Source organism: Nylanderia fulva, unplaced genomic scaffold, assembly GCF_048542155.1.
Source record: "Nylanderia fulva isolate GAGA-0341 unplaced genomic scaffold, ASM4854215v1 Scaffold20, whole genome shotgun sequence".
NCBI classification, from domain to species: Eukaryota; Metazoa; Arthropoda; class Insecta; order Hymenoptera; family Formicidae; genus Nylanderia; species Nylanderia fulva.
In genome coordinates, this window is record NW_028190264.1 from 1,117,145 (window position 1) to 1,129,712 (window position 12,568).

General features: G+C 27.8%; 3 protein-coding genes and 1 non-coding gene across 4 annotated transcripts in view; 2 read left to right on the forward strand and 2 right to left on the reverse strand.

Annotated features, from left to right (window-relative positions):
- LOC114944217 (uncharacterized) overlaps positions 1-4,267 on the forward strand; it is a 70,155-nt gene extending 65,888 nt beyond the window's left edge. Inside the window, 2 exon segments of the mRNA XM_029320021.2 lie at positions 367-578; positions 739-4,267. Coding sequence (XP_029175854.2) covers positions 367-578; positions 739-893 — 367 coding nt within the window. The 3' untranslated portion in view covers positions 894-4,267.
- Positions 2,907-6,737, reverse strand: LOC114944127 (leucine-rich melanocyte differentiation-associated protein). Its single transcript, XM_029319905.2, has 4 exons — positions 6,590-6,737; positions 5,806-6,033; positions 5,152-5,539; positions 2,907-4,973 (listed from the first exon to the last, which is right to left on the reverse strand). Exons 1-4 carry the CDS (start codon positions 6,647-6,649, stop codon positions 4,894-4,896), a joined length of 756 nt encoding a protein of 251 aa, XP_029175738.2. The 5' UTR covers positions 6,650-6,737; the 3' UTR covers positions 2,907-4,893.
- Positions 6,738-6,797: 60 nt separating this feature from the next.
- TRNAP-AGG (transfer RNA proline (anticodon AGG)) lies at positions 6,798-6,869 on the forward strand. The gene has a single exon. It is a non-coding gene; the product is annotated as a tRNA-Pro (tRNA).
- A 204-nt stretch (positions 6,870-7,073) lies between these two features.
- On the reverse strand, positions 7,074-8,841 carry LOC114944133 (non-homologous end-joining factor 1). Its single transcript, XM_029319911.2, has 5 exons — positions 8,646-8,841; positions 8,360-8,547; positions 7,801-8,131; positions 7,541-7,712; positions 7,074-7,442 (listed from the first exon to the last, which is right to left on the reverse strand). The coding sequence occupies exons 2-5, from the start codon at positions 8,531-8,533 to the stop codon at positions 7,220-7,222; spliced, it is 900 nt and encodes a 299-aa protein (XP_029175744.2). The 5' UTR covers positions 8,534-8,547; positions 8,646-8,841; the 3' UTR covers positions 7,074-7,219.
- Positions 8,842-12,568: the final 3,727 nt, after the last annotated feature.

The following is a 12,568-nucleotide window of genomic DNA, read 5'->3' on the forward strand; positions in this document are numbered from 1 at the left end:
AAAATATATAATTTATAAAAGTGGAGCACTTTTTTTTATTAATTTGTATAGAAAATAATTTTCCTTAATGTATCATTTTTTCATCTGAATTATGAATTGTAAAAATTTTTTTAAATTTTCTCACAATCTCGATACACAATTTTTCGATCTCTTTTGCAAAAGGTATTCTCCCCATTTTTTTTTACTTTGAACAGTTTAATATATTTCTGTCAAGATATGAAAAATATATAATTTATAAAAGTTGAGCACTTTTTTTATTAATTTGTATAGAAAATAATTTTCCTTAATGTATCATTTTTTCATCTGAATTATAAATTGTAAAAATTTTAGAAGATTTTCTCACAATTTCAATACACATTTTTTCAGCTATTTGCTTCCCGACAAAGGCCGATCTGGTAAGCAAAAGACCGGCGTCGTTCGTAGATCTGGTGGTTCGCCAGTTTGGGGACACACGTTTATCTACAAGGACGTCAGTTTGCAAGAATTAGCAGAACGTGGATTGGAATTAACAGTCTGGGATCACGATCGAATCGCCAGCAACGAATTCCTCGGCGGGGTTCGATTTAATCTCGGCACTGGTATATATATATCTATATATTGTATACATATACAAAAACTACATGATTTAATTATGGAAATATAATTTTTTGCCATTCGATCCGGTTTTTATATTTCAAAGATTTGCTGAAAATTCTTTTTTGCATTTGACACAAATGTTCATTTTGATTTTCCTTTCAGGGAAGCATTATGGGAAACCGGTGGATTGGATGGACGCGACCGGTCGCGAATTATCTCTGTGGCAGAACATGCTGGAGAGACCGAACTTTTGGGTCGAGGGTGCGGTGACGTTGAGGCCAAATTTGCACAATCACGGGAAGAGCAACGGCTCTTAAAAGCAGCAACGAAACGCGAATCATTTCCGAGAAAGAGAGGAAAGTCCGATCCGGAAGTGCTGATTTAGTCCAAGTCGATTATTGTACATAGCTCTAAAAACGTCGCGCGTTATTCTAAATAATCGTGAATAATAATGAAAAATCAGTGCCTTCGGGAGCAACGTAAACTCGAATTTTTTGAACGAGCCTAGAAAATGTCCTGCGAACTTCCGGTCCGCTGCGAAGATCATCATCAATTCAGTATATCATTTTTTGTCGCGATTCTGAATTCTTTTTTATATAATCTAGTATAATAATTATGTAATTATGTAATCTTTTGGGTTTTTCGTTTATTCTTATTTCGCGTTATTATTTTCTATATAAATCATTTTCATATAAAAGTTTCATAAAATTTCTATTATATATGATTTCTGATAATCACATTGTACATAACAAATGATTGCTTTCTTGATTTCTTTTTAGCAATATGTTTTATTTTTATTTTATTACCACATTTTGATAATTCTATTAAAAGAATCTTATTTCTTGATGAAAATTAGACAATTCATTTGTTCTTATAAGTCACTTTTCCTTGATTCATTTAGCGATAAAAATTCTAAAAGAATTGATTATACATTAGACTGTTTTGCTATTTCTTACTTGTGTATTTTTTCATTGTATCTTCCTTTATGCAAAGCCGGAATTCGTAACAACTACATTAAATAACATAATTGACGTGCCAAACTTGAAAAGTTGTGGCGAATTCATGCTGCGATTAATTTCCTTAATATTTATATATTTTTCAAGTTGAAGTTATACATTATTAGATAACTACTTGGCTAGTTTCGATGTTATTGTGTCTTAAAAAATACTATTTAATTTCATAATTCAAAAGTTTCCTTTCTTTGCAAATTCTTATCAAAATCAAAACGAGATATATTTTGTTTTCTATTTGGAAGCTGCTGCACGTTATATATTTTTCCTTATTATTTTCGATTGTAATTATTATGAAGGGAGAATGAATTCCTAGATAAATATATACAAACTATGCAATTAATCTCGTGCAATATTATAAATCATCGATATTCTTGAAAAAATATTTTTAGGTTCTTAAAAAATCCCGAAACGGGAATTTAGGAGCAAAAGTTCGTCCGTCCAAACATTTGGCGGAATGATTGTCAGCATCTACGGATATGTATGTAGTAAATTCTTCGCTATTCGCGAATAAATAAATTAGAAATGAATAAGTTCTCGTTAAGTTCTAAACGTTGAATTGCGAAGCGTTTCCAAAATTCTATCTCATAGAAAAGATATCTGAAAAATGATTTGACGTTACATAAAAATAATTAAAAATTTTGTACAACTACGAAAAAATACAAAAAAATATATTATGTTATATAAATTATAGCATATTGCAAATATATACGAAAAATTGTAAAAGGCAAATGAACGTAAGAGCCGCATTACGTTTTTATATTTTGAGATCATTAATTTTAAAATTTTGATTATAAAAATTTGATTGACATCATATAGAGAATCACATATATAACAAAATGATATTCTTGATGCACACTAAGAAGAATCATTTTTCTCTAATTTGGTAAAATAATTAAAACTTATACATATTAAACAGATTACGTATCATTATTGGTTTTTTAAAATATATATGTGTAAAATGTTCACTAATCGTAAAATGATGATTTATTTGTACAGATATTTGAAGCAGAGATGTTCGCTAAATTTTTAGATCTTTTGAAAAGACAGAGGTCACAAATTTAAACGATCTCATCATATATGCATTCTGTTTGACGAAAAGCAAAATGGAATGTTAAAAATCGCCTTTCATTAACAAAATACTGAATTGTTGCGACAAAAAGATAATAATTCATATAGAAGATTCAAGTATTTCATAAAAAAAAAACAGAATACGTTTTCTTTGTCCATTTGCTGCAAGTAAATTATTCGAAACGTCTAAGTAAAGAATTCAACTTTTAGAACGTTAGAACTTTGTGGACACTTTCCTTTTTTGAAAAGAAAGATGCTTCCAGCAATAGGTACAATAGGAATGAATGAGTCTTTGAAGCGAGCGAAGGAACGGTGTATTTAAGAGATTTAAATATGACCGCATTCCTTTTTTTTCATAATTTGAGCGCGAACACATTCTCGCATATAGATGTTATATTTATATATACATATACGTATACACAAGAAACTCGCCATTCACATATATGTATATCTAAAAATAAAGAAGTTTGCTTCCGGTAATTTCAGAACGACCGTATTCATAATATATAATAATATGATTACGTTAAATGCGTTCGGTGATCTGTTTTTTGCATCATTCTATGTATTTAGCGTTAAATGTTCTGTGATCCAATATCTGTCTTAAACAGCATTCGATAATTTCATGCACATTTAGCGTTAAATGCGTTGTTAGAGCGTGTTATAAATATGGATCGATGACTCTCGAATGTTGCAACATAAATCGAAGAATTAAACTGATATATATATTCGTACTTATATAAATTGATTTATTATACCTTCGATTATATATTTAGGAGTGTAACATCCTAAATTGTTGCGTGTTATAGTTAGTTATAAGAGTCTCTCTTCCTAAAAACAGGGTTTTAACGAAAGGAAACTATAAAACTGCCTTTAACATTACGTAGGGTTTCAAGTGATGTGCTCCCTGCAAAAAAAATAGATGAATAAAACAAAGTTTAATTTGAATATATTAATTATTTGTCAATCTCTGGCACAAATTCTATAGGTATACATATATTGTCAAAGATATATTTAAAATAGGGAATTTAGTTTAAATATGACTTGATAGAGATAAAAATAATTTATATATTTGACTTATCTCTTTTATGAAATTTAAATAGAATAATTGAAAAAATAACAAAGATAGAAGACTTAAGAAATTATATAAAGCCAAACACTTTGATAGAAGAAATACATGTAAGGAATTCATAGTGTAAGTAAATTAAATTTCCTACAAATTTTTCATTCAGCTATTTTTTGCAGGACCAATATGTGCATGTTAGATTTAAAACTAACACAAATTCTGGAAATATATATATACATAATTATATATACATATTTAATATTTCGATATTCTCGAAATATTGAATTTAGTGTGGTTGCGATAATTGTACGTCGAACATGTTTACGGACCAATAGCAATAGAAACTCGAAGATATACTTATTACGATAACCCGTTACGTTTTCTATCTCGATAAAATCCCCAAGTTACTCTACGGTATGTAGTCCACTTAGAGCACTTAATTAATATTACAAAATGTAATGTTAAAAAACTTAGAAAATCAGACATTTATTTATATGTCGTTCGTCGGTGTGTATATGATAATAAAAATTTTATACGTTTACTCGTACGCTTTGTGTGATTTATTAATTCTGAGTAAGCACCTTTATAAATGCAAATTAAGCACATATATTATTCGAGAAAAAGATACATGAATCGTTATAGTACATATGAAGAATTGTCGAGTTTATTTAAAAAAAGAGCCCACAAAATTTTTCATATAAATCGTATGTCGTAATATAAAAAGTTATTTTGAAATAGTGCGGCAATTAAATAATTTTAATTACAATATATTCTTTTTTTTTATTAAAATTTTTAATCTCTTATTTCGTAACAAAAAACTGTTTATAAATATATATTATTATTTACACGTATATTGTCTCTTCTTAAAGTAAACTCAATTGATATTAAAATGGTTGTATCAAACAATTACTACCATGTAATTATTATCAAGATATAAGGCTTGAATATATCTTTGCCATCAAAATCGATAATATTGTATATTAATCATGTATATCTCGTATGCGATAAATTGTAATATAACATCGAAATCTAGGAAGAGATATATCTCACATTAATAATTGATAATATTTAATTATGAATCATACTTGACTAGAAGAATCGTTTGATTGGATGTTTTAAGGCCATGCTTAGGGAATATATACTCGTACAATTATTTTATATATTCTGTTTCAATTAGAGGTCGTTATTCGAGATGAATCGGTTGCCTTCCGAATTCTTGCCAGAGTATCGATACTTGCACTTTCCATATGCACCTGGCAAAAGAAAATCTATTAAAAAATGTATTTAATGTCCAGTACAAATATTATACTATATAGATTTATTCAGCAATCTTAAAAATCAACGCGTTTTTAAAATTGCATCGCATAAATAATATATATATATTTTTTTAAACAACACATTAATTGAACGATTTGATTTGATTATACGCACCTCTGTGATCCTGAGGATTACGTGACGAGTTTGGCAAGGGTGTGTAATGAATGTTGAAGTATATGTCGTCGAACTCATTTGTGGAGTGCGTCGAGCTAGGTACAGATTTGTGTATCAGCTCCGGGACGAGCCTGATCGTCCTGGAATATTTGCCACGAGCCTTAGCGTCCAGTCTCTCCTGATGAGTGACTTTTCGCGAGTCCAGAAAACGAAGACTCGGAGGTAGAGTGTGGATGGCGTAAAGCCTATAACGCTCATAATCATCCTCGTCGGTGGACATCGGATTGGTTAGCTGATCGGGATAGCCAGGATTGCCCAGGAGACTCACGTACTCTATATTAGGACAGCACTCTCGTATTCGCTCGAGGACTCTGTCAATGTTGGATATCTAAGAAAGAAATATCGTTTTTTTATTTTTGCAAAAATTCAAAGAGATGCCTTTTAAAAGCTTTTTACATATTTTTTAGATATCTGTTTTATTTTTTGAAGAAAAATAAAATAAGGTAATTTATATATATACGTTAGAAAAGATTGATAATAAATTAAAAATTTATGTCTTTATATGTTATTGCACTGTTTTTATAAAAAAATTGTATTATTATTTTATGATAATAATATTTACATTTTGATTAATTCTAGAAATAGAATGTATACCTTGTTATTGTTTAGACTCAATGTGGTTAAAGTCGGAATGCAAGGCAGCGTTTTGAGATCGTCGAGTTTGTTGTTGTCCAGGACCAATTCCTGAATACATTCGAAATCTTTCAAGCCAGAAACGGTGGTCAGCTCGTTGTAGGAGAGATCCAAACTGAGACAATTATGACCGACGACTCCCACCAATCCATTAGGAATCTTCTCTGCTCTTTGCCCGGTGTACCAAGCCTAAAGTATCAATAGAATAATTAATAAAAATAAAATAAATATAAAGATGAAAATAAAAATATAGACAAATAGAATCATTTTAAAGCCAAATTATTCAAAAATTAGAAACTTAATTATCTAGTTAAATAGTATATTTTATAAATTTTTTACTGTAATTTTTTATAACATTTTATACAATAATTTTATAAAATGTTACATATAAAAATTATATGAAAACATTTAATTAAAAATTAAATCGCTGGTACTATCTGATTATTTAAACTAATTGTAAATTTACAAAATTCCAGATTTAAATTATTTATAAATCAATCAATCATATTCAATAAAAAAGATAATTATATGGTTAATAATATTTACTCTTTCCGGCTGTATTTCCATAATTCCTCATATTGTTCAAGTTCGAGCATGCACATATTTACAATAACAAAAAGTGCAAGAGAGTGCAATCAACAAGCGCATATATCCGTTTCAGTCAATACGTATCGTGATATGTGCTCACTGATTAAATGTTATATATTGCACGTAATTAAAATCGTGAGACAATTTTTATAATTACCCGTCCGTTATCAAGCGTCAGAGCACTCCTGTTGAAGTCTTGCTGGCTGTAAGCCGCCATGTTTCATGTTATGTCTCACGCAAGTAAGAGAACATTATCGCGCGGTTAATGACATAGACATTGATAACACTTTGTGCGTATATACACATGCGTGAATATTGTCATAATAAAATTCGATATCTCGTACGCATGATCACATATTCAGCGTGGCTCGTTGGTCTAGGGGTATGATTCTCGCTTAGGGTGCGAGAGGTCCCGGGTTCAAATCCCGGACGAGCCCCATTTTTTTTTTTTTTTTAATTATAAACCAACTTTTCAGCCATTAGAAAATATATTACATTAATTATTAATAATAACTATGTTAAAAAGAGTATATTGTTTATTCAATAATATATCATCGATAGTATAAAATTATCATTTTCTTGTAAACTTGTTTTATATTTTATATATAAAATTATAATATTCATTCCTGTTTTAAGCATCATTCTTTAAAAATTGTGTTTATTTTTTAAATTATATGTATTATAAATATATCTCTTTAATATTTCTCGCTTTCAATAGATAATATAATAAAATTCACAACAACGCAAATCCTAATAATATAATTGATATAATCAACAGCCTGATATCTTATGATATAAAATCATTCAAAGTTTTTTTATTCTTCTTTAGTTTATGTATCCTATGAGATGTGCTGCTTATTTTCAAAGTTGAAGTTTTACTGGAAGGTCCTGCTTTCTGATCGCATTCCTTAATATTTGAATATTCTTGCTCACTCAATTTGTCTTGTCTTAGATTTTGTACGAGTTCATCTTTAGAATCATTTTCATCAATCTTTGAAGAATTATTATCACTAAAATAAAAAATATATATATACAATATATACAATAAATATAATATACATATTAGCATATTAAGTACATAATATATCTAAAAACATATATATTGTACCTTGTACTACTCAAAGGTATTTTAGATTCTATTTTCACAAGTGACGTTGGCAAGTTTATTTCATTATAAAAATGAAACATACATTGCAAAGTTTTTACAAAATCAGTTGCAGTCGATGCAGTTGAATCAATGTGAAACAATTCTTCACTGAATGGTTTTGTAGCAATATACTCTATAAAATATTGAATAATGTTTATTTTTAATTTAATTTAATTTTTAGCTGTTTGAGAGAAAAACAATATTACACAACAAATACGTACTTCTAATCAACTCTGCACCTACTGCTTTATATTCCGTGATTTCCTCATCTTTTTGTTTTACCAAATCTAACAGAATCTTGTATCGGCGAACCATTTCCATTGATGTCAAACAGAGAGGCATAGTCACATTTTCCCAAAACTGTTGCGGTGTTTCTTTGAGAAGATGTAATGAGAATTTCAATTTTACAAAATCTTTGTCTTTTCGCAGCTCTATACGATATGTGGAACCATCTACAATGCATGTATTTATATATTTAGGAATATCGTTTAACATATCCATTATCAGTTGTTTCCAGTCAAAAGCTTCAAGACTTAAGAGAGGATTGAATCTCTAAAAAGAAATACATTATATATAAGTTTAAATACTTAAATATTAAAACAAATTATTCTAAGTAAAAAATAATTTTGTTATTAAGAGAGATATATTTTTTTAATATTTCTATATTTTTTGTCTTGTTTGTACTTAATAATGAATAATAGAGATTTTAATGTACATTATGAACAATATATATGCGTAGTAATATTTCACACATAATTATAAAATGAATAACTTTAGTACCTGGAATTTATGAAGTATAGTTTCATCTGTCAGAGTTTCCATCCAAATTTCTGTTAGATTCGTTAAAAGAACTTTCCATAACTCATTTTTCTTCATGAAGCAAATCATATGAGCAGTGTCGTTTATCTTGACATTTTTCCAAACCATATTTTGCTCGCAGCAGTCCGGTATCATATTTATATCGTGATCTAAATAATACAGAACGATAAAATAATTAGATAAAATTTGAAATACAAATGTATGTCAATTTAAATTATATATTGTAAGCAAATATTGGTTATATAACCTGTCAAAGTTTCTTAGAAATTCCTTAACGACATCATAATGCTATTATAATTAATTAAATGCAATGGTATATTTTATAATTAAATATACCATTACATTTAATAAATAGATCTTTGTATCATTTGTTTTTAAATCTAAAATTTCAGACAAATACTCATGTTTATATAAACATCCACTGACATACATGAAATATAGTAAATATACCTAGAGTTGCCATCTCTCATTTCGATGTATCAAAGTGCGATATTACACTGCTATTGGCTGTGCATCAAATCGCATTTCGATATATCGAATATCGATATAAATAAATTCAATTACTTTTATTTCTAATAAATTTGATAATTATGATAAAACATACAATTTTTCCCTTTCTCTTTCTTACATAAAAAAATATTTATTTCTTTTTATCTATATAATAAATTATATTTTCAAATTTACTTGAAAAATGATACATTATTCTGATTATATTCGCACAAAGAAATCAGGAAAGCGGTTAGATATATATAAAAAAAATCAACAGAAGTATTACGAGAAAATATAAATAATAATTTAACAATGATAAAAATTAATTAAATTATTCTCGAATTCTTTCAGCTTTTTCCGAGTTAAATGATTGGCTGAGCGTCATCGCAACCTTCCGGAAATTTCAACACAGACTTCTGTCTAGACGACACTTCCCGCCAATTGGTGAGCACTGTAGGTTTACACTTGCTCATGTAAAAGGAGTCGTGAGATTTATCAGCGCCACGGTCCTTGCACAATCTATCAGACGGCGTGAAATTTTCGGTTTTACATAAAGACCCCTTCGACGTGTTGCCGGATACTTTCTCTCCCTTTGTTATCAGATAATTACGAAGTAATACACCGTCGTATTTCGGCGAAAGTTTGAGAAATTCTTTCACGTAAGCTTTATCAAACTCTGCGCGTGATTTTCTCGTCTTTCTATTTCCTGCCAAAAATAAATATGCATCGAAACAATTCTTATTTATATATTTCTTAATAAATAGTAATTAATAATTATTATTATTTGTTAGTTTATTATTTAAATTTAATTATTTTTAATTTTTATTTAAAGTTATATTTTATTTATTTATATATTAATATAATAAAATTGTTTTATATATTATTATTAATAAATGCAATATGCGAATTTTTCTTCGATATATGATTTTTATACATTACCATGCATTTTTTCTTTAATAATTTCTTTTTCAGCAAAATTTTTACTGACATCAGTTTTTGATGCTCGATATTTTCTCTGCATATTGTGAAAAAATCTTAATTTTACACAGGGATTTTCAGTCTCACTTATACATTGCGATGTCATTACATGCTTTGATGCTACATGCTGCAATAAAAGCTTCTTGAAGAAAGTTGTAATGACGAGTTTTGACTGTAATTATTAATTCTGTCGCTGATAAAAGCACAAGGATATAAATTAATAAAAAAATATTTAAGGAAGTTACTTCAAAGTTAAATTATTAAATTTTTGTGTACCAATTTTCGAAGAACTTGATCTTTTTTTCTGCATCTCAATGCTAAGTTGTGTAAAATATCTTTGGTGTACGCATTTATCTTTTTCGTGATACTCGATAATTCATCATACTCGAGTTTAAGTTGTCTAACGAGGTAATTCTCAATTCCCGAAATCGATTTATCAGAATCAATCGCATCATTATTTAAAAGATTACAAGATACCCCTACATCCTTGACTAAGATAGCATCTTGAAAATCGTCAGTTTTATTACTTCTGCAACGCGAATCAAGAATCTTTTTTATTCAATTATTTTATCGGAAATAAAATAAAATAATGGAAAGAATAATATATAAAAAATAAAAATAAGAGCGAGAAAGAAAGAACATTAAAAATTTCAAGATTTTATAATAAGTAATAAATTAAAAGGCCAACTTAACTAGCTATAATTAATTAGGTGTTAAATAAATTTTTTATTATACGTCATAAAAATAATATTACAAATGATACGTATAATAAAAAATTTATTTAACACCTAATTAATTAGCTCGTTAAGTTGGCCTTTTAATTTATTACTTATTTTAATTTTACACGAGCCGAAATCTATTTTTCATTATATATATTCAAGATTTTAATTAAAAAAGTAATATTTTCAATTAAAATCTTTTTGCATCAATTAAAAGTGATATTCTAAATATTTAAATGCTCGGTGTTTGGAAACTAAATAACATGCATTCCGTCATAAGTTTCATCTCTTTACATTCTTAATAAATAAAATTACACCTATAATAAGGAAATCCGCAATAATCGATTTCGTTATGGCTCGTCTTTCGTAAGGTATTATTTTGAATTATTGCGAATTCATTGGGCATAGAATCTTTTGCGACATTTATCGAATTCGATGATACTGTCGAAGCAATCGAGTTTTTATCTTGTCGTGAAGCATTCTTCAAATTTTTTGTACCGGAAATCGCTGAATATTTTTTCCTCGCCGACATAGTACTAGATGCATCGCCCGTTTCCGGGGAGCTAATTGCGCATATCTAGAAAAACAGATTATACTAATTAACAATACGCAATAGACGTACAAATAATTTTATATATACATATATACACTCAATGATTTCATTAATATAATATATTTAAATACGTTATATAAATTTCGTTATTATTATATATATTTAAATGAGTATATATTTTATTAATATTAATAAATAATTCTTATATATTTAAATGACTAATACAAAATTTATTTATACATATATCGTATATTATATGTTATTATTATATATATTTAAATAAGTATATATATTTATTAATATTAATAAATGATTCTAATACATTTAAATGACTAATACAAAATTTATATATACATATATCGTATATTATATGTTACAGTGATAATTACCTAAAAATGTAGCGCGAAAGCAAAGCGAGAGAGGATGTGAGGACAATTACTTATCAACAGATTCATCGATTGAGTCGACCGATTAAAGGATTCATCAATTGTAAGTAATTACCGAGATCCTGAACTTTCTTCGACCCATCACCGAGAAACACAGGCAAGTACCGTAGTCTTTGTGTCTTTGCACTTTAGACGTATCCATCACATTATAATAAAATCGCGATTACACCGATTAATTTTGGAAAACGAAAAAGGTGGAATTCTTCCTTATTTCGTCCTCTACAACGAGGTTATTTTTATCTCTCAGCAGAGCAATCGAAAATATCGAAATTAATCCTTGGCTGCAATCTATAGACAACTTTGTTTTGTCGCTTGTTTAAGAATCAATATTGTATATGTATATATATAGGGATATTATATATTTTAATGAAATTAAATTAAATTTTAATTAAATTTAATTTAAATTAAATTAAATTATAAACGTAAAAAATGATATTGCATATAAAACCTCAAGAATAAATTATCTTTGTATTAATAAGCACAAATTTTAATTTATAGTATTTAAATAATAAAATAGCAAACGGCTGTCTAAAGAAATAATTAAAATAATAAATAAATTAAATATTTTTTTAGACAGCCATTTACTATTTTATTTTTATTGTATTTAAATACTGTAAATTAAAATTTGTGTTTATCAATAAGAAAATAATTTCTTGCAGCCTAAAGACATATGTTTTATGTAAACAAATGTCAAAAGAAATTGTACTGAAGTCTGAGCGGTCTTCTTTAAATTCTAAATCGTTATGTTTTATTAATTTTATGGCAAATCCGCCATTGAATTGATTGTAAATAAGGAATTCTACGCCATTGGTGGCTCATTTTCTCCGGCCGACAATCGCGATAACGATGATGATGACGGCACTACCAGATCTACATCGTCTTCATGACTTAGGGCCCGTTGATTTTGGCGCATTAAAAGTGAATTTGATACATTAATTAATTAAATAATAAAGTATATAACACAATGATCATATAAAAATATAAA